Source organism: Cyclopterus lumpus, chromosome 22 (genome assembly GCF_009769545.1).
Source record: "Cyclopterus lumpus isolate fCycLum1 chromosome 22, fCycLum1.pri, whole genome shotgun sequence".
NCBI lineage: Eukaryota > Metazoa > Chordata > Actinopteri > Perciformes > Cyclopteridae > Cyclopterus > Cyclopterus lumpus.
The window spans coordinates 17,406,545-17,427,354 of record NC_046987.1 but is presented as its reverse complement, the minus strand read 5'-3'; the positions used below and the strand labels follow the sequence as shown (position 1 = coordinate 17,427,354).

General features: G+C 41.2%; 1 protein-coding gene across 4 annotated transcripts in view; it reads left to right on the top strand.

Annotated features, from left to right (window-relative positions):
- The first annotated feature begins 6,803 nt into the window (after positions 1–6,803).
- Positions 6,804–20,810, top strand: part of smoc1 (SPARC related modular calcium binding 1) — a 39,662-nt gene continuing 25,655 nt past the window's right edge. For 2 of the 4 annotated variants that reach the window (XM_034525210.1, XM_034525209.1), the window contains exon 1: positions 6,836–7,256. In XM_034525210.1, the coding sequence (XP_034381101.1) occupies positions 7,155–7,256 (102 nt within the window). In that variant the 5' untranslated portion in view covers positions 6,836–7,154. Of the gene's footprint in view, positions 7,257–20,810 lie in introns of all 4 variants that reach the window. The other 2 variants (XM_034525208.1, XM_034525207.1) reach the window with 2 other exon arrangements.

The window sequence follows — 20,810 nt, the reverse complement described above, 5'->3', positions numbered from 1 at the left end:
AATTTAAAAATGAATCCTAAACCATATTCACACCAAATATATATTTTAAGTTAAATTATAAATGCTTTAACTGACATAAATCCCACTCACCTTATTGTCGACCATGATGGTGCAGAAAACAACATATTGTGACTGTGATTAAACTAATACGTTTACTAATAGTTTACTTAACTTTTACTTTACTATGTTAGTAACAGGACTGTGACCACAATGATTTATATTTGCAATCAATCAAATCAATCAATCAATCAAGGAGTCAGTTAGTAAACTGCTTAAGAAAACTAATTACCCAGAGGTGTTTTTACTCTGCTGGTCTCTTTTTGTTGAGTTTTTTGTAAATGTTTTGTTATTAATGTCTTTGGAAAAACCTGGAAACTTAATAAACACATTCATGAAAGAAATCTGTCAATTCAATTCATCAATATTTCCTGTTTGGCGGTTTTGCTCTTGCAGATTGGGTTCCTGTCACGTTGGTAAACTATAAATATACATATTAAACTAATAAATTATGATGTAATATTATGGATATAGTACCTGATTAGTGAAATTCAAAAGTTACCCAACATTATATGTAGTAAAAAACACACAGCTGCAACGTTAAAGTAATATAAATATAAATAAATCAATCATCGTATATCAATAATGTACATTATTCTGAAATATGCCATTCTGCATGAAGCCAATACTAGTATATTTTACTACCTTTTGAATGCATGACTCATATTGTAAAGAGTATTTCTACATTGTGTTTTCGCTACTTTTACTAAAGAAATGATTTGACTAAATACATGTACTGTTAAAAGAAAACACGCTGACTACAGGCAGCGTAATAGACGATTTAAGTCTAATAAAGTTTAAAAGAGTTCTTAGGAAACAAGTCTGCTAATGCATGTGGACATAGTGTACGAGTACAAACTGATTCTACATCAGCTCTCCTCGTTTGGAAACTCTGTACTTGGGAGATGTTGCAGCCAATGAATGATTAAGAGGTCTCGTGTTAGAATAACAACGTGAAGGCAGAATCAGTGCAGTCAAGAGGATCCATGTGCCGTTCACTCCACTGAAGGAGGCCTATTTTTACACAGAGGCAACAAATGAATCCAGCCAAGAGATTGCAGACCGACAGGAACTCTGGGAACTCGGGCTGTAACCACTTTTTGACTACATGACTCAACAGCGTCCGCTGAGATGAATTCACCCATTTAATTTCCCTTCATGAGGCGGATCTGATTTTCAGCTCCGCATGTGTTCTGAACTTTGAAAAGTGCACGTCAAGACATGGCAACCTCTTTTACAGACCTGGAAATAAAGAGGATACGGTGAGTCTGCCCCTCTCCAGAAACACTTTTACAGAGTGAATGATGCTCTTCTGACAATTTAGTGATGATGCACCCTGGTCAGACTACTGCATGCCACTTTTTACATTAGCAAACTGATTCTGCTATTTTTCTGCAATGACAGACACATGTGAACATGTTCAAATATATATATATATATATATAAAACTTATAATATGGGAATATTTATGTAGGTTTCTGCCAAACCAGAGTGCGAGAACAGCTGCAAGTTTGTCTCAATCAATTCTCCATTTATTTTCTTTATATCCTCAGAATAATAATACATTGTTAAATTGTTATTACTGGGGTAAAACTATCGTATAAATAAAGTTTTCTCATATTTTTTTAGTGCAACGGCTTTCCCATCCTGCCACGAAAAAAATTATTTCAATCATAAGTCTTTGGTCATGTGTAAATATTGATTATTTAAAAAAATATTGTATATTATCAGTAAATGTTTTTATGATGAATGTTCAACTGTCCTGAAGTTATGCAAGCAATTAATTTATGTTAATTAATTGGAAAATCACAAAAAAGTTCCTTCCAAGAATCTTCCCAGGAAACTCTGGACCAATCAGATATGGCGTTACTGTATTACCATGAACAGCAGAAAACCTAACCCTAATAATTAACGTGAGCAGGTCAGAGGTACCAGATGAACACTGCAATGCAAGAACTGTTCTCAACAATCTCGTCTTTTCACAGGAACTCGCCGGTCCTGTGAAGACCGAGACCTCTGGTTGCCCCCGGTTCACATGTCCAGCCTCGGTTTGCAAACAGAAAAAAGGGCACGTTTTCTGGACAGTTTCAACAACTCCCCCCTTTTGACCCTACGCTTTCTCCAGCCACCAAGCACCCCCACCGCCGCCCTCCGCTCTGCCTTCTGAGGGTACAGGGGTCCCATGCGGGGTGTGGAATAGTCCCCCTCCTCGGTGGAAGGGGAAAAGGTCCCAGAGACGGAGCTGTTAATTCAATCAGAAGAGCGGTATGCTCAATTAGGCATCCATAAGGGCTCTGGATGGGTCTGGGGGCCCCGCAGAGGCCAGGCAGCACAGTCCCCACGAGGTATTAATTGTGGATGACAGTGTGTAAACAGTGGGGTGAATAGACAGCGCAGGTGCGGGACACCAACGTCCAGACTCAATAGCCCTTTTCACACCCTTTGCACCCTGTTGCCATTTTCTCTTTCACTCTCTCACTGCTTAAAAATCCCTCGCATCTCTGATTAATGTCACAGATAATTTGGCTTTGTGGGCTTATTTATTTGTTTACTGTGCTGCTACATCAGCCTCAGTGTGTGTGTGTGTGTGTGTGTGTGTGTGTGTGTTTGAAGAGGGTAATAAGAGGCCAGGTTGCTGCTGTACAGAACTGTTGGCCAGCCGAGGGCTATCTGCGGCTCCTCGTTTTCAGGAGCTAATGAAAATTGCGGCCAGTACATGTAAAATATGTGGAATTTATTAAATGAAATCCAGATGACACTTTAAAAAGGAGTGGGCTTTATATCTGACCTCCGGTCTTTCCACAGCACACCACCCACCCGTCCCTCCGTCTGTCTGCATTTCATTCAGCACTCATGTTTGACAACATTAACTTTACTATAGGGCTCCTTTCAGAGTGTTATTATTTATATCATATTCCTGGATTATTAATGCATTCATTTAGTTGCATTAAAGTTGAAGCTGGTGACAGTGGAGATACACTTACAGGTAGTTAAATAAATAATATATTTTACAAACTTATGTGTTTTGCATGTATATTTTTAAAAGTTGCTGATGGTCTCAAATGAATGAAATTGAGAAAACTTACAATATTGTAAAGGAGTAGAAGTAGAAAGTCACATAACATGGAGAGCAAGTACTTCAATAATGAACGACTCTGGTGGGCAAAGAAGTATTATAAGAAGTATTTGTATGCTGAGTACTACTAGTATAATGTATAAGTAAGTAGTAAGGAGCAATAACACAAGGATAATTTTGAAAATATTACTTTATATTTAATGTAGTATATTGACCAGTAAAGGAATTTGCTATGATTTCAAAGTGTCATAAATCAATGAATAATTATCTTGTGAGTTGCATTTTATTCACGAGGGGCTGTGACAAAACTACTAGAAACTACTGTACAAGTACGACTATGTGGACATACAGCACTTCCTGTCAGGGCTGGAAGAAGTTTTCAGATTCCTTACTTATAAAGAGGAAGCAATAAATAAAGAGTGAACATATTCAGTAAAACCACAGAAGTATTATCAATATGAGATTTATACTTAATGCAAAGTGGCTCTTTTCACAATGCTATATTGTTATCTTGTGGAAAACTGTAAAGTTAGTTATTCTTTAAAAACATTAAGATATAAGATAATAATTGCTTTTGAATGTTGAATATCAATAATTCAATATTTAATCAAAATTAAAAGTTGCAAAGTTTTATATCAAAGAGTTTATTATACTGTATGTATATGTCAAAAATGTAGTGAAGTATTTTATAAATACAGATGTAAATTAAATGCAGTAAAACAATATTTCCCAGTAAAACTGAGGTAAAGCACAAATACCTTAATGTTGTAAGTATAGTAATTATTCTGTCTACAAAGTGCAGCAGACAATATATTAAATGTATTAAACGGTTGAATTGTAAAATTAATCAACAACGAGAAGCTACAAAAACAAAATGTAAACGTAGCTTTTTACTTTTGAACGTTTTTTTTGTTCACATCGTATACAACTGTGAATAACTGTAAAAATATAAAGAGACAACTCAGTTAGAACTTTTACCCCCAAACCTTTCTGTACGTGTGTGACGTCACGGTTGAACATCTGTGCCGTCAGACCTCTGGGTGGCCTCTGTCTCCGTCTGTTTCTGTGTCTACAGACACCTGCTAATTTTCGGGCCGTATGTAGTTGGTGTAAGCCGGCGGGGGGGACAGTGGGGTTACTGCAGTGGGGGCACTGCAGTAATTGGGAAATACATTTTCTTTCAGCGTGCCCATTCATTCCTTTTTTGTTGTTTTTGTTGTCAGAGGTTTTCTTTCATGCTCGGCCAAATGACAACAGAATTAAAGTGTAGAGCCATGCTTTCCCTACAACAGCTTTACACCCCAGAAAACCTTGTCTTCTTTGTTAGGGGGGGGAGGGGGGAAGAGCAGATATAAACTGATCTCGTTAACATTCCAAGAGACACTCCTGTCTCCCCCCCCCCCTCCCCTCTACTCCTCATCCTCACCTCCCACAGCATTTCTCCACTCACACCAGGTCATGAGTGGACCGGAGAGAGGAAGGAGAGGGGAAGATGAAGGGGGGGGGGGGGGGGCGTCCACCTTCTCGCAGCTCTGATAACGATACCACACGGGCGCTTTGCAGAGTCTCCGCGGTGGTCCGATAAAGAAGAATCCAGATGAATTCACTGTCCCCGGTTCGTTTAGGCCTCCATTTTTTCCCTCTCCTTTATGTCCAACCTCGCCTCGCATTTGGCCTGACCCTCTTCACAAATTCTCGCCATCCTCTCTGAGAAAATAGCCCTTTGCCGAAACCTCCCGGTGCTCACAGAAATCATTAATGCTGACCCTAATTGTGCCAATTCCAGCAGCTCAATAGCTCTAATTACAAGGTTCTTCACTGAGGCACTCAAAAAGCCGCTGAACTGTCATCGCCAACAATTAAAAAATATCTATAGGGACAAAGACTGAGGGAAGGGGATTTGAGGGGGATGGGGGGGGTTACCCATTCCAGCAAAGGGTGACCGGATGGCCCTTTTCAGCTCTTAAAAGCCCCGTTTCTGTGGATTGAACTGGAGCTGGACACTTGCACTCAACACTCGGCTTCCCTCGCTCGCCCTCTTCGGTCTCTTCTCCTTTTTAACTCGCTCTCAATGGGCACACACAACTTATCTGAAAGAGAAAAGATGGAGAAAGAGAGAGAGAGAGAGAGAGAACAGGGAGAAAGGAGATATATTTTTCCAGTCAGGATGCAGACAGTGATGCAATATGATCAGCGGTGGAGAAGTATCCAGATCATTATGTAAAAGTACCAATACTGCAATATAAAAATGTAAAGTTTGAAATCGAAAATGTCACTTCTGTAAAAGTGGAAGGTGTTATTAGTGAAATAAACTTGAAGTAACAAAAGTCATTTAACATCGTCTTTTATAAATGGCATCTTATGGTTGGATAATAATGATTCATGATACATTCATGTGTAATTGCAATGTAACTGTTTTTAACTTTTTTAAATGATATTGGTTAGTGTAATACTAAACTATAGATCCTCATGTGATTGACATGTAAAATCTGAATCTGGAATCCAACTGAGAGTAAATTCAGTTAGTGGATTTAAAGGTTAAAATACATTGCCCTGAAATTCAGCATGAAATGCAAAAATTCAAGTTAAGTACAAACACATAGTTGCCAATATAGTAAAAAGATGTATTCATCGTACATTTGATTAAATGTACTTACATACATTTGTTTTATTGTAATAGACACTCAGCGGCCACTTTATTAGGTACATCTGTAAAATATAATCCAATCCACTAGCTGAGCAAATTCAATGTTCATTTTTCATTGACATTGTCAGAGATCTATAGAACATATTGAACAATACGTTTTTTTGGTTGAGGTTGTCATTAAACTGGACTGCCTTATATTGAGAATGGTTGCTGCAGTCTAATAAACACCACCACTAACTACCATCTCAGAGTATTGTATAATAATATAAACTCTCGGAAAGTTTCATAGAAACTGAATACTTTGTAAAAGTATTGGTGGCAGAGCGGTTGCATTAGATTGTACAAGTGTACCTAATAGAAGGGCCAGAAAGTGCATATTTATTTGAATCTGCAAACACATTTGTTACGTGCAGTTATATTGAGCATTATTTTAGGCAATTATTATTGCTGTTATATATATATTACTGCTGCTTTCATTTAATGGCGACCAGCCACCATCATGCTCTTCCAAACAATGAGCTTTACACTATAAAACAAGTTACATCAACAACTATAATTAGGGATTAAGTGTCACAAAAAGTCGTTTTTGCCCAATCCTCTCACACACACGCACACACACACGCACACACACACACAGACCCCCTGCGGTGCTTGTGACAGCTATTGACTTTACTCAATAGATGTTTTCTATTGTAACCCAAGTACACAGGCTAAATGTCACGGCAGCAGGACACTCGGCCATTATGGAGCATTATACGTCTCTGAATGGGGGACGAGAACCTCAGATTTGACTTCACAATCGCTCGGCCATTGTTGCTGCTCTCAAAGACGGCGATACACTGAGTGTCTCCGCAGCTGCTGCGTCTCGGGACCGACGGACCGCAGCAGCCCTCTTTTCTCCTCCGTGGAGAGTTCCGTCTTGGACCCGTTTTAAAAAAAGTGGGCGTGGCTCTCCGACGCCATCCCTTCGCCGCGATTGGACAGCCGCGGGTGTCAGTCAGCGGCGCTTCTCCCTCCTCCTTCGTTTTAAATGAAACCGCAATGGATACAAGCGCGACTTCAACCTGTGGGAGCCGCACCGCGATGAACAGCTGATCCTCCGCGCAAGTGGATACAAAAAGAAAAAGAAAAAGAAAAAAGAAAAGAAACCCTCGTCCGCCATGGTCACCGCCGAGTCATGATTTCTCCACGCACGCGCGGCACTATGTGATGAGTTATTGTTGAAGTTTGACACGAGGGAAACATCTAGAAGGAGAGTGTTTTATTTTCTTTGGACCTGTTGATCATCGGCGTGACAGACGAACACACACACACACACACACACACACACACACACACACACAGAGAGAGAGACTACCTGACCGACCATCAACTATGTTATTGTCACGTGTGCTTCTCCTCACCTTGTCTCGCGCGCTGGCGCCTCTGTTCCTCTGCTACCTGCCGCAGGTCTCCGCACAGAAGCCCGGCTCGAGGGTGAGTTCATACCTGAGTGTCTCTCTTTCACTTTCTCTCTTTCTGTATATCCATCCATCCATCCATTTTCAATACCGCTTATCCTCATTCTACTTTTATGTTTCACCTTCCACGGAAAATATACGAACTCGTGCTTTCCAGGTTTTATTCTTTATTTTTTTTTAATGATTTGACAACCGCTTTGTTAATAAATTAACTGGAAATCAGCCAAACCGCAGATGTGTTAAAATGCAATCTTGCTGCGAGATATACATCTATAGAAGTAAACACATGCACGTTATTAGAAGGTTGTATCATGCAATTCACGTGGGACTATTCATAACTGTGTTTCTGTGCAGACCACCAATCATAGAAAAGAGCCCCGCACAGTAATCAATAAAGTCAACAATTCAAGGTCTATTCAAACTTACCGAAATGTCATGTTTTGGAGGATTATTATGTATTAATGATTATCTCGTCAGGTAAATAAAATCCTGCTGCTGCAATACATTATGAATGAAACATAATGTTTACAATGTAGCTTTTTATCCAACATTCAAGACCTTCATTTTGTATTTATTTTTGGAATACATTCTTAAGTGTAAGGTCATAAGCTGCCTCACTCTTCCAGAAAACAACATGTTGGCTGTCGATGGCTTCAATTTGGAGACTTGTTCTCTCTTTTGGTCATTAGAGGAATAAACTGCCGTCCTGATCTCTGTGTTTAAAGTACTGCAGTCAGAGTGTAAAACTCAGTTTAAAAAAAAAATACGCACCTGCATTTTGTTCACTGCAGCATCCCCACTCGTATCCTTACTTTTCTAGGAAAGATCTTTGTCACCGTCATGTCCTTCCATCTCTTAAACTGCCCCCCCCCCCCTCTCTCTCTCTCTCACACACACACACACACACACACACACACACACACACAGCTTTATTTGTTCCCCTTTTGTTGCCGTTTTCTTTTTAAACACATACCGTTGGCACTGCCCAGACAGAGAGGGAAACAAGTGAAGGAGAACAGCATTGTTTCACTTCACAGTTGTAATATGTGCGGTTATGGAGTTGGTGAATATGTAACACTCACATATTGGAACTATTTCACAATGTCTTTGAACCCCCTCCCTCCCTTCCTGCACACAGTGGTCAAGGCGGCTCTGTGGAAAGAGTCGCAGTGAATTATACTTTACGTAATCTTTGCAGTAGATAATTGTTTTCCTGCTGCCCAACACATGTAAATAATCAGAGTGGAGTGACGAGTTTTCACGGTCACACAAGTGAGTTTGAGTTTGCTGTCTTGAGCCTGATTCAGGTGACATCTCTTTGGTTAGCCTCATGGGATAATACAACTAGTGCTAGGGTGTTCAGGGAATCAGAAGAAAGGTGGTCCATCAGATTTATCTGTGATTGGCAATCTATTTGAACTTTTCCCAAAACCGCTTCTTCTTTCTTCCTGTTCAAACTTTAGTGAAAAGGATTTCAGGCTCCTCTGCGGGCCGAGAAACTTTTCAAAACCACTGGAAAAAAAAAATACAAAAAAAATAGAAGTTGACCTCAATTTGAAAATGAGTCTACTGAAAAAAAAAAAAAGGGACTCTTTAGAGACAAAAACCTTTTAGCACCGTTGAAAAAAAAAAAAGCCTAAAAAAGTGCAGTTTTTCCAATCGTAGCATCTCTATTAACTTTATCCCTGTAAAACACTCTCTCCACATCCACTTCATCCTCCTGCTGGTTCAATCCACCCCCACTCACACCACAGCAGATACTTTTAACATTGCTCACGGCTGTCGTAATACCACAATTCACACCCCCAACTTTCCACGTTGGCACCAGGGGGCGAAAGCCTGAGCTAACTTCCCCGCACAGCACCGCTTCTTCCCCGTTTCCCCGGAGGCTCAATGACGCGAGAAGGGCAAATGTCCAACTGTTCAATACGAGCGATCGGGACTTTGAGATTGTTGCCTTGTGGTCGTCGTTGTTAGCGCAGCTCAACGACGTCACTTAGTCTGTGTGTGTGGTGTGTGTGTGTGTGTGTGTGTCTCCTTTAATGTTTTAGCAGTGTGTCCGTCGGCTAGAGGGAGGGCGGCACCGCTCAGATGATAAGGATGTGCGATGATGGTTAAGGATGGAAGTGGAACGCAGTATACTGCAGAGACAAGTCAGATAAATTCTTTAGTCTAATTCAAAGGTGGGCGGACAGAACACCTTTTGAGAGCCGCTTCATGATCTCACTGAAAAACGTTATGCTTTTTTACAGTCTAAAAATGATTAAAGTTCACATCTAAATGCAGATCTTTATGATTTCCTGATCCTTAGTACTGGGAATGATCCCTCTAACATGACAGGGGCGTGCAGTCTTGTTTCCTCCACTCTTACCCATCCATCCTTAATCCCCCTCATCAAATCAACCTGTTATCCTGGACGGGATGCGATGAGGCATCGAACCTCATACTTTGGTGACGGCATCAGTGAAGACTCATAAACTCACAAACAAATGAGCGCCGACGCAGCCAAGAGTACATACCTTCAGCTCGGGAAAGTACAGCCCCAGTTCAAAAGCAGGAAAGCCTTTTTATTGGTGTGAGGTAGATCACAGTGCAGGTGTGAGTGGTCTGTGTGTGTGTGTGTGTGTGTGTGTTGATGCATGCAGCGTATTAGTGCAGGTGCCTGTGTGTTTAGCCAATGGCTTAATTATGCTGACTGTGCTCAAAGGAATGGAAGTCAGAAACGGGACTCTTTTCTTTCTTTTAAGTGAGAGAAAACTAAAATATAAACAGCAGAAATAATAACAGGCTTTTTGATATTTAAAAGCTCAAATTCCCCCCAAAATAATGGTTATTGTGGTTCATTATTTTTCAATGATGTGGAGAAACCATACAAGAGAAAAGAATTGCAGAAAAGCACCGCTCATATAACTTGAGTTTTCTCTGATACTTAAACAGAAAACCGCATGAGCACAGAGTTCACATCTGTTATGTCAATAGACGTTTTGGGAAAGGAAGAAATCAGGAACTGAAGATGAAGCAGATTGAGAGAAAGTGGGTAATGCCAAAGCAAATAGAAAATCCATGAATACAATACTTTTTTAAAAATAAATAGATAGAATGTGTTGACAATTTTCTTGTTGAGGTGCAATGAAAAAGTATCCAGTTGTGCCTTTTTTATTATTATTTGTCTGTAACAGGTTGAAGAGTTTATATTTATACAAAGTATGCATGCATATATAAGGTACATATTACACTTTATATTGCTATTTAATTGGAGCGTATGTGTGTCTTCTCAAGTGGAAGGATACCTATAAGTTTGTCCCCTAACAATCAAACCACTGAGATGCTCAGAGGAAGAGCTGTTGGCCATAAACACGCAGATGTGCGGTATGCATTTCCCTATTTAATATTCAAAAAAACTATCTTGGCAAAGCGCTAAGTTCATAGTTTGGCATCACCGAGTCGTGAAATACTCAGATTCAAACTTTGCCCCGACTTTTCTGTTTTCGCCGTTTCTGATTAGGCGCTTAAAGGCAAAATCCCTAGAACTGGTATCGGTGACGAAGCTCGTGGTTTTGGGTTCTCATGTAGTCTGGCGGCGTGATTTTAGATAGGCATGATTTTTCTGTTCCTAGAACCTCACTTAGAATGGTGTTTTTGAATAGATGATGGATTCTTGTGCATAAATGATTCTTAAAGAGACGGTGTGTTGGATTTGGGAACATCTACCAACTGAATACCCCTCAGCTCACTCCTCCCTCGCCGACTGCGGTAAAGTGAGCCGCAGAGTATAAAATCGGGGATGGTGCCCTTCACCTTGCTCAGAGGCCAATATTTACCATAATAACAATACTTTAGGTACCACAATTTTGCAGTGGAGAAAAATGGCGGTGCAACAAACTCCGTGAAGAGATGAAGGGCTCATTTCTATGTGAGGATCCAAAAGTCACCAAAACATTAAAATCAATCCTACAATATCTACAGCAAATTAATATTTTAAATCACATAGGAACGTATCACCATCAGAAGCTAGAAATATTTTGGATTTATGAACAATTTCCTAAAATCAGCTGACTGCAGCTTCCCATCGTTTCTTTCGTCTGTGGATTGCAGAAAAAAAGAAGTTATATTTATGATATTTTTGACGGATAAATAGAACAAAAGGATTTCAATGAGTAAAGAAAAATTCCAAATGATCTACAATCTGTGGACTATTAGAAAGACTTGACCAATCAGATTCCACTATGTCAATTCTTAGCCGGGACACCCCTAAAACTCACTCTTTTTGGTTATCCCCTCACTTTTCAGCTGCTTAACCAGCGACCAATCAAATTGCTTGCACATGTCGATTCCCCTCCGACCATTGCGTAATCAGCGAACGCATTTCATGCTCAATTTCAAGGTCTTTCTAATCAGTGTAATGAGATGCAGTCAACTACCAGCTCTGTGATTTCAGTCCAGAGAGCCTTCGCCCACGGATCATCGCCACTTCCCTCAGCATGTCTTCACCCCTGATGCACTAGGTAGTTGTGGGTTATGCGTTTACACAACGGCCCCGTCCACTATGGGAACTTGCTCCGTGTAAATACGGTGTGTTGGCGACATGCACCAGCTCTTGTTTGAGAGGAAGGCTGCCTGTTAAAAGAGTTATATCTCTCTGTAATCCTTCAGATTATCAAGACGCAGAAACACTTCCTTTTTTCTCTCAAACTAGCTCAGCAGATAAGCCTCCTCTCGCACACATGATTCCTTTGATATGAGTGTGTGGTCTCAGTTAAAGTATGCAATGGTGGCAAAATCACACACACACACACACACACACACACACACACACACACACACACACACACACACACACACACACACACACACACACACACACACACACACACACACACACACACACACACACACACACACACACACACACACACACACACACACACACACACACACACACACACACACACACACACACACACACACACACACACTCTTTTCCTGGGAACAGCAGAGACAGCTGACTGTTATGTAGCCAGGATGTAGCATTAGTGACAAACAAGGAATGCTGTTAATCAGATTTAGAGTCATTTCCGAAAAGGAGGAGCACCTCCCTCTGCCCCTTCACTCCCACTTTCATTTGGATCGCTTTACACCACTTCAAAAAGACAAATAAGGAAGTCATCCTTCTCATTTACGTCATATTTAATCTCCTGAACATCGTCTAAAAAAGGGAAATCGGATTTCATAACCACAGCGAGACATTAAAGCGGATAAAACGAAAACAATAAATCAAATCCATGTGTAATGTAATGTAATAACGCTTGTAGTGATAAACCCACCGTAACTATCGCCGGGACTGTTTTGGTCCAGTCTCGCTGCTCATCAACGTGGTTCCACAGCTGGGCGCTATCTGCTCAGCAACTAGCGGGTGAACATAGTGGAGCATTTACCAGTTTAAGAGTCAGATATTACCCCTCGGGAGCTGGTGGAGACCAACAACGGAGCTAAAAGAGAGTGAATATAAAACAGTGTGTGGTCGAAATCATCAATGAAACTCGTGCCAATGGACTATATGAAAAACAAAGAATGAGTAGTTGTATTAAACCGCCAAATCCGATTTCAATACTTTAAAGAAATATATTTCCGTCAAGTCAACAACCAGTATTCGTGTTTTGATGATTTCCTTACATGAATTGTGAAAAGCCCCAGATAGCACTTTAATGCGTATAAATTGTGAGTCAACTAATACCTAAGTGAGATGAAAGAAAACAAAACTTTAGAACTACTTTGCTCAAACTTTACCTGCTGAAACATGAGATTATGGATTAAAAGAAGTGGTGGAATAGGGACTTTAAAATTTTGAGCACAAGCCCTGCCCGACTGCTGCAAGTGGCGCACACACTTTGTACCTCGGGTGTAAAGGTTGTTCAGCTCCTTTAGCGCTCACAACATGGGTTTTGGGGTTTTAAAGGGTTACTTTGAACATGTTGCAATTACGGTTTTCTTTTTTTCCAAGACAAAGCCCAATTAGAAATGTAAAAGGAAAAAAAGGGGACGAAGGCAGCAGCTTTCCATACATTCCTTTTTTTATTTTCTCCACTTTTCTTTTAATAACACGGTTAAATAAAGTGTGTTAATGGAAACAACACGAGGGATCGCATTCCCTTTATATATTTCCTGAAAACTAAATGCTAATTATTGGACAAAAGTCATTACCGTGGCCCGTTAAAAGCATATAATAGCACAACAATTAGCCCGGACTTTAGTGGACAACTTTCACTGGCTTGTTTCCTCTGTGGTCGACTCACTCTTATTCCCCTTTTCCACCATTTGAGTAATCCACTTGTTGACTAGTGAGCGAATGCCAATAAACGACAGATTCATGACACAGAGATGCATCAGATGACCAGTTATGTATGTATGAGTTGGTGTGGTTGCATTGTTTGTTGTTGTTGTTGTTGTTGTGCCCAAAGGGGATAATGCGCGCATCACACGAAGCGTGGAGCTGGCACACAGAGCTCCTTCTCTCACACACACACACACACACACACACTCACACACACACACACACACACTCTCACACACACAGCCGATCTCCGTCATGTCAGAACAGAGTGGGGGTGTCACAGTGGGCTTCTCTCACTACAGATGTTTGACTAAATGGAGTTTCAATCATGAGAGAAATCTCAAACTCAGACCATTGCTTTGTATGATAACCACCATAGTGCATCTGCCTCTAGTATTACATAGCAGGAAAATACCCACAGTATTTATCTATTTATTTTTTACAAATTTAATTGACATAGGAAAATTATGCCAAAGAATGCTGAAATCTTTTGAAAAATGTGTTTGTGAAGATGTTTCCGTTACAGATATTTGGAGATGAAAACTCAAGAGCTCTGGCAGTAAGATGTTAAGACTAACCAGAGGTACTAATGAACTCTAATGGCTGTGGACTGTAGTTGTGAGTTTGAACAGTGACAGCCACTCAGGTATGATATCTAGCCTGCTGCAGGTTTGGAACCTCATTTCTCTTTGCAGCACATAAATATACAAAATAAACTGAATTGAATTGAATAAACCGCATTGTGCCCACAACCGTGCACATAAGAGAGAAACACACAAACGCACCACGACTACTTGTTGCTGCTGCCACGCCCAGAATTAGGAGCATCATTAATTGCTAAATCAAAAGGATCCCACCAGTGGGGTTTACAAGTTTTAGCTCACAAATCATGTAGATTTCATACTGCAGACTATATTTTCTTTTAAAGCAGGCAATACCGTTTTAGATCTGGGGGTTCATTTTTCCAACAGTACCAAACATCCAGTTGTTTCTATTGCTAGGAAAATTAATTGAGGCGTCAACCAATGTTTTGATGAATTACTACAAACGAGAAGCTTCCTCCTGTTCCTCCACCTCACTCCTGCCACTAGGAGACTAGTTCGCGACTAGGAGGTCGGTTGGCCCCTCTCATCTCCCAGCCTGGTATTCGGCTTGTTTCCTGTAACCAATGTAGCATGAAAGCATGGTGGAACCTAATCAATGTATTGCCCTTGTCACAGCGGAGGAAAGCACATTGCTGTCGCCATATGAGTGGCAACTTTGTCCGGCTCGTTTTCTGTGCGTTAACCAGTGTAGCACGACGTCATGGTGGCATTAGCACGCTAACTAGCTAACGCGCCAGCCGCTGAGCGAGTGGAACAACTTTGTTTCTTTGTTTTCACACTCTCGTCACAGTGTAGATTAGCACATTATGCAAGGCAACTGGATAACCAATAATCAAACAACATTGCCACCATATGACTTTTGTTTACAATTTCTGGATCCTTCGAGTTTGACCTTTGTGGACGCAAACCGGACCAGGAGGGACATTTAAACATCATCCTTGCATTGGTTAAAGTCAGGAACTGGACCTTTAGGTGTGAACCCGCCTTAGAAACCTTGATGTACTGTTCTAGTGTTACAGCCACCCATTGGTTTTCATTTATTCATTCATTAATTTGACTCTGGCGTTGTGTTCACCCAGAAACAGGACTCATTTGGTCCGCCACAGCTCTGGTGTTTCTGGGATAAAAACCATGTTGTTAAATTAAAGCAAGTTTTTTCATGACAAAAAAAAAAGGTTGATGCCTGTAGTAAAGGTGAACATGGGATCTACTGTTTATATTGTGTTATATGTGTGTTTTTATAATAAAGAATCTGTCCAAAGAAATCAGCACAACGAGCCAGTTGGAACGTTTTACTTTGTTGCATTTACTGTCGGAGACGTAATCCACATATTTGTTTATTTACTACCTTTTGTTACGGCTTGCTCACCCCCCCCCCCCCCCCCCCCCCCCCCCCTTTTTAAGCCCTTTAAGCGTGCGAATATCAACATGGTTATTTTCTGATCAGAATCTTTGTTTTGAGGCTCGAGGTTGGAGTAGATTCGCTGCCAGTGACAGTAAAAAGGACTACTTTGTTAGTGCTGTAACTGTTGCACAATGGGGGTTGCGTTTCACTTATTTAATGAGTTGTTCAGAGAGAGCTCGGGGCTCAGTGTGCTTCTGGCTGAGATGTGTGTGAGATTGTGTGTACGTGTCTGTCGGGGGAATTTGGCTCGTTAAATGTGAGAATCTCAGCGCCCGTCGTTTCTCGGTCAAGATATCGGTCCCGAACCATCGGGAACCTTCCCTGGTGTTTTACCTTCAGATCATCTTTGACTTCATCTCTCAGAGGAGGATGCCATGTCCTCACAATGTTTGGGGATTTGTCCCTCTGCTTGTAAAGGAAAGAAAGGGTGTTACAGTGAGATGAATCCCTCAGGAGGTGCTCTGTAATTCTTTGATGCGCTGCCTGTTGCACGATGATGTAAAACTTTGCATAACGATCTGCAGGGAGGGAGCATGACCGAGTTTCTCCCCGCAGGTTTGGGTAATTAATGTTATTTTGAGCAGCGCGTGTTCCTCAGAAGCTCCTGTTACATGTTATGTCTGTTTAATTTAGATGTGTTTGTTTGGTTTTGATTATGGGACGTCGGGCGGGTCTCAAGCCCAGCCATCATTGGTCTAACATGATGAGGGGCTGCTATCCCTCAGGAGATAATGCCAGGTCCCATAATCCTGGCTAACACTGTAGCAGCTGATTGCCGTCAAACAGCCAGTAACTGAAAATAACTCGTAGTATTTGTTTTAACCTCCTCAAGACGCCAGATGGGTAGGGTTTACCACATCAGGACAATTCTGAGAGTTTTTGGGAAGCTATAAACCACAGAAAGTGTATGATTGCCGTCAACTGCTTTTACTGGTTTCCTGCAAACTTCTTTGTGTGGTGCAAAAAGACAAACCTCACTCATCTGGTTGATCCTCGCTGGTTAACAGATACCGTGTGATTAAGGCTCAGCGTCATTCACTGCTGTTGTGGGGTTTATTTTGGCAGGATTCAAACGTGAACCACGTGCACATTTATTGTAGTGAGGAACTGGTGTAAAGCCGTGGTGCCGCAGAGACTGTTGTGAGACTCGATCCGACCTGAGACACAGGGCAGAGTCTGAAGATTAGATTAGGTCAGATTCTCTCATTAATTCAGAGGTTTTTGCCTCGGCTGTTATAATCTAAAACAGTTCTTTGGCAAGTATGGTTGAGCACACACAACTCAGGCTTCCATAGAGTGCATTGCACAGCTCTTTATAAGAATTTCCCCAGTAAGTGACCGACTGCCATGAGCAGGAACAGTTTCACTGATCCTCTTTCCTGACTGATAGTTTGATGTGATGATCAACACCTCTCTCTGTCTGTTAGATATGAAGCTACAAACAGTTAGCTTAGCATAAAGACTGGAGACAGGGGGAAACATTTACAAGCACCTCTGAAGCTCACTAATGTACTCTTTATGTCAAAGTGCCAAAGCCAAAGTGAAAAACTGTAAAAACTATTTGTTTGTTTCTCCCCCCGAAGAAATAGTCCATCTAGCACTGTAGTGTTTTCTTTCTATTTTTAGTGTGTGCGCTCTTTATGGAACTGTATGTGGAGCTTTATTTCAAGCTAACTTTCAGCCAAGTTACTTGTCTTCAAATAATTAATAACTATATCAATTCCCATATCAGAGTAAATGAGAGCCACCATCTTCACCTTAAAAGCTGAACAATGACCTTTGTACCCATATAAGCATGCATTAATTTTTTTATTTGTTATATCTTAAACTTAGTAACAGAACTTCCAAATGTAAATTGGGAAACTTTTTTTGTGATCTGCCGGAGTCTCGGGTTTCACCTTTACAGGAGACGAGTCTGTGGGTGGGACAGTATGACTAAGAAATGACTACATGTGGGAGAACTCGGTGGGAGTGTTTATTTCCACTTACTGGACAATGTCTTCTCAAAATCTTTGATTTAATGTTTTATTATGACAGAGGAGGTAGAGGGGCTGAATCCATTAAGGCTGTGCGTCAGGGATGGGGAGGACGGGCCAGTCGCTGTGGCTCTTAACCTGCATGAGTGGCTGGATAAATCACTCTTTTAGAATAGCTTGCTTTGTATACTGATTTACCAATTTAAAAGTTCATCGCGTAGACAAACCGCCGTCCGCCCACAGCACTTTTAACCCCTTCTGCTGTGAGGGGAACAAGTAACGGCTTGCTTCTAGCCACATGCTTCTTTATTCTAGGGAGGAAAAAACGTGATAGAAAGCAGATACACAGGTTTCTTTCCGACTAAATTGTTCCTGTTCTTCATTGAAGCCAAGAGGAGGACACGCAAGTTAAAAATGAAACAAAGGGCTATGTTTTCCTCTCTGTCTGCACTTTGTCATGAAGGAGGCACACACATTTAGTTTTACTCCACACTGTCAGAAAAGAGATTTTCTACGATGCTGCAATGCCAAAGCTGAGATTCCAATAAACTGTCTGGCTTGTTCCGGACATATTGTTACGGCGAGGCTAGTTGTCCTCTAAAGTATCGTTCCCTGTTTGTTTAAGTATCCCTCCACCTTGTTAATACAAATTGTTGGTTTTAAATCAATTTATGAGAAGTATCAGCATTACAATGGAGGAATTAAAGCAGCCAAACGAGTCTCTCTGTGCTTGGCACTTGGATACTCACGAGATGTATTGTTTTATGTGGGGATAAAACCTCTACAGTATTTGCAGGACACTCTGGACCACCCTGTGTACCTCTTCTGCTGATTTTATCTGGAAGGTACTGAACCTCCAGTGTCTTTTTCTATTTGAGGAAAAGCCTGATCTCTTTCTTTACTCTTTACAGATAATGAAGTATCTGCCTGAGCTGACAGACACGATGCAATGATCATTTCTCCACGCCAAAAAAAAGATTCCCAACCAGTCTACCTAATGTTTTGTTTAGTTGTAAAAAAATCTGGCCTGTGGGGTGAAATTATTGCAATTCCTTTTCCTAAAAAGCTTGAAAACAAGTAATTACCTTCACTAATATGAACACGATCCAAACCAATTATTTCGCATTGGACACAGGTGATATTAGCTCACTATCTGGCAGATTTTTCACCTCATGAATTTTGCCCTCAGTTTTTAAATTAAGTTAGAAATTAATGTCCATGACAAACAAGACTGCCAGCGCTGGCAGATGCTCTCTGGTAACAGTACAGTTTAAAAAACACAAATGATTAGTTTCGGACAGGCGTCTCATTTTACTTCACCACATTTTTGGATACGCAATTTGTGCTGCAACAAGTTTAAACTGCGGTGTTGTTTCCAGGTCGCCACACAGAGAGAGATTAGCCAGAATGTGACAAAGAAAATAAAATTCAAGTAGCGAGAGTGGGCTGAGCAAAGTCTGCCTAATGGAGCCATTCTAGAAGTTCAAGGGTGGCTCCACCACTTTAGTCCAGACTAAAATATCTCAACAGATAGATTGGCTACAAACTATGTTCCTGTTCCCCAGAGGATGATTTATAAACACACTGTTGTGATCGCTTGACTTTTCAAGCCACAATGCGGTTCACATTTGTGGCTTTGAGAATATCTCGACAGTAAATGGATGAACTGCAATAAGACGGACATTTATGTTCCCCTTGAGATGAGTTTGGTTTTGCCCTGACTTTTAATCAACCGTCACCAGCAATTGAATTAGTCCAACACCAAATACCTGCAAAACTAATGGCATTCCCTGCCAGCAGAAGAGCGTCGCTGGCGGATACTTGTAGCGTGATGCTATTGGCAGTCGTTACAGAGCAGAATGGTTGAAGCAGCAACGAATTCAGACAGGATGGAGCAGTCGGACTTATTATAACAATAATATACCCGACGCAAAAAAGGCATAAATAGTCGCAGAGTGCTGCATTGACGGAGTAAAAAAGAGAATGCGCTGGCATGCGGTTGATCCGTTTATCCGTTTAGAGCATGCGGTTGATCCGTTTAGAGCATGTAAGATACTCCTGGTGATACATTTGTATATGAGATCCAGTTGTACAAGATATCAGTGGTTTGGCTTTGTTACCATCTACACTTTGTTCAGGTTGGTCCCATTTGTTTGGAGAACAATCTGTCTCCCAGCAACAATTTTGATGTTATTCAAAATACAGTCGGGCCCTGGGACGAGGAGGGAGAGGGAGAATGGAAGTGGTGCTTGTATATATAAATAAATATAAATATATATATATATATATTTATATGCGCGCTCCACACATGCATTTGTACCGTGGTTCCTTTAGGAAAGATCATCTTGATAGGAAGCTGGCAAGTGAAGGATACAAACTGTGCCCCTTTTTGTTACTGGCTGCGTTTTATTCCCCCCCACCCCACACCCCCACACACACCTTCCTCCCTCCATACCTGCCCCCCCAACCAACACGGGGGCCTGATTGCTTTAAGAGGCCGTGGGTGAAAAAATAAACTGTTTTCGTTGTTTTGGTCTTTCCTGAAACAGGTGTTTGAGCGCTACGTGCGAGGAATCAATATCTAATCAAGATGTTTGATTTAGTTCAAATAGTTGAAACCTTTTCAACACAAGTTGGCTCGGGTCGGCTGCAGAGGATTCTGGTGCACCTCACTGCACACCTACTCTCTCTCTCTCTCTCTCTCTCTCTCTCTCCTCACTCGCCCACAACTCCATCTCCCTGGTAGAGTTGGTGCTCCCCTGAAAATGCTTTAGACCGTGAATATATATTGAGGCCACTGCAAAGCCAAGAAGCATTACTGCTGTGAGAGAGAGTAGAATCGACTCACTAATGGACCATGAGTAAAGACCTGGGGGGAGAGAGAGAGGGGGAAAGGACTCCCATTGCTCCGAATGCGGTTTGGCTCCCTCGAAACTGAAATCAAGGTTCAAACTGTCTTCAGCCAAAGATCAATTAGATAAACTAGCCTCTAGGTTGAGCTTTAAGAGCAGAGCCACTCACACCCTCATTACAGTAGCCTAAACAAAGAAAGGCAGCGGCCGTCAAGTGTTCGAGAAGGAAAGAAATGTTTTGAGCAAAATGGGCAAGTGACCCATGTGTTCAATTTGTACGTTAGTCTGGCGTAACCTCAGATTCAGCTGAATGCAGCCTTTGTTCAAACACAGTGGGACTAGAAAGTACGTTAAGGGGCCAAAAATGAAACCAGTTTTTCATGGAACGAGCAAAGAAAACG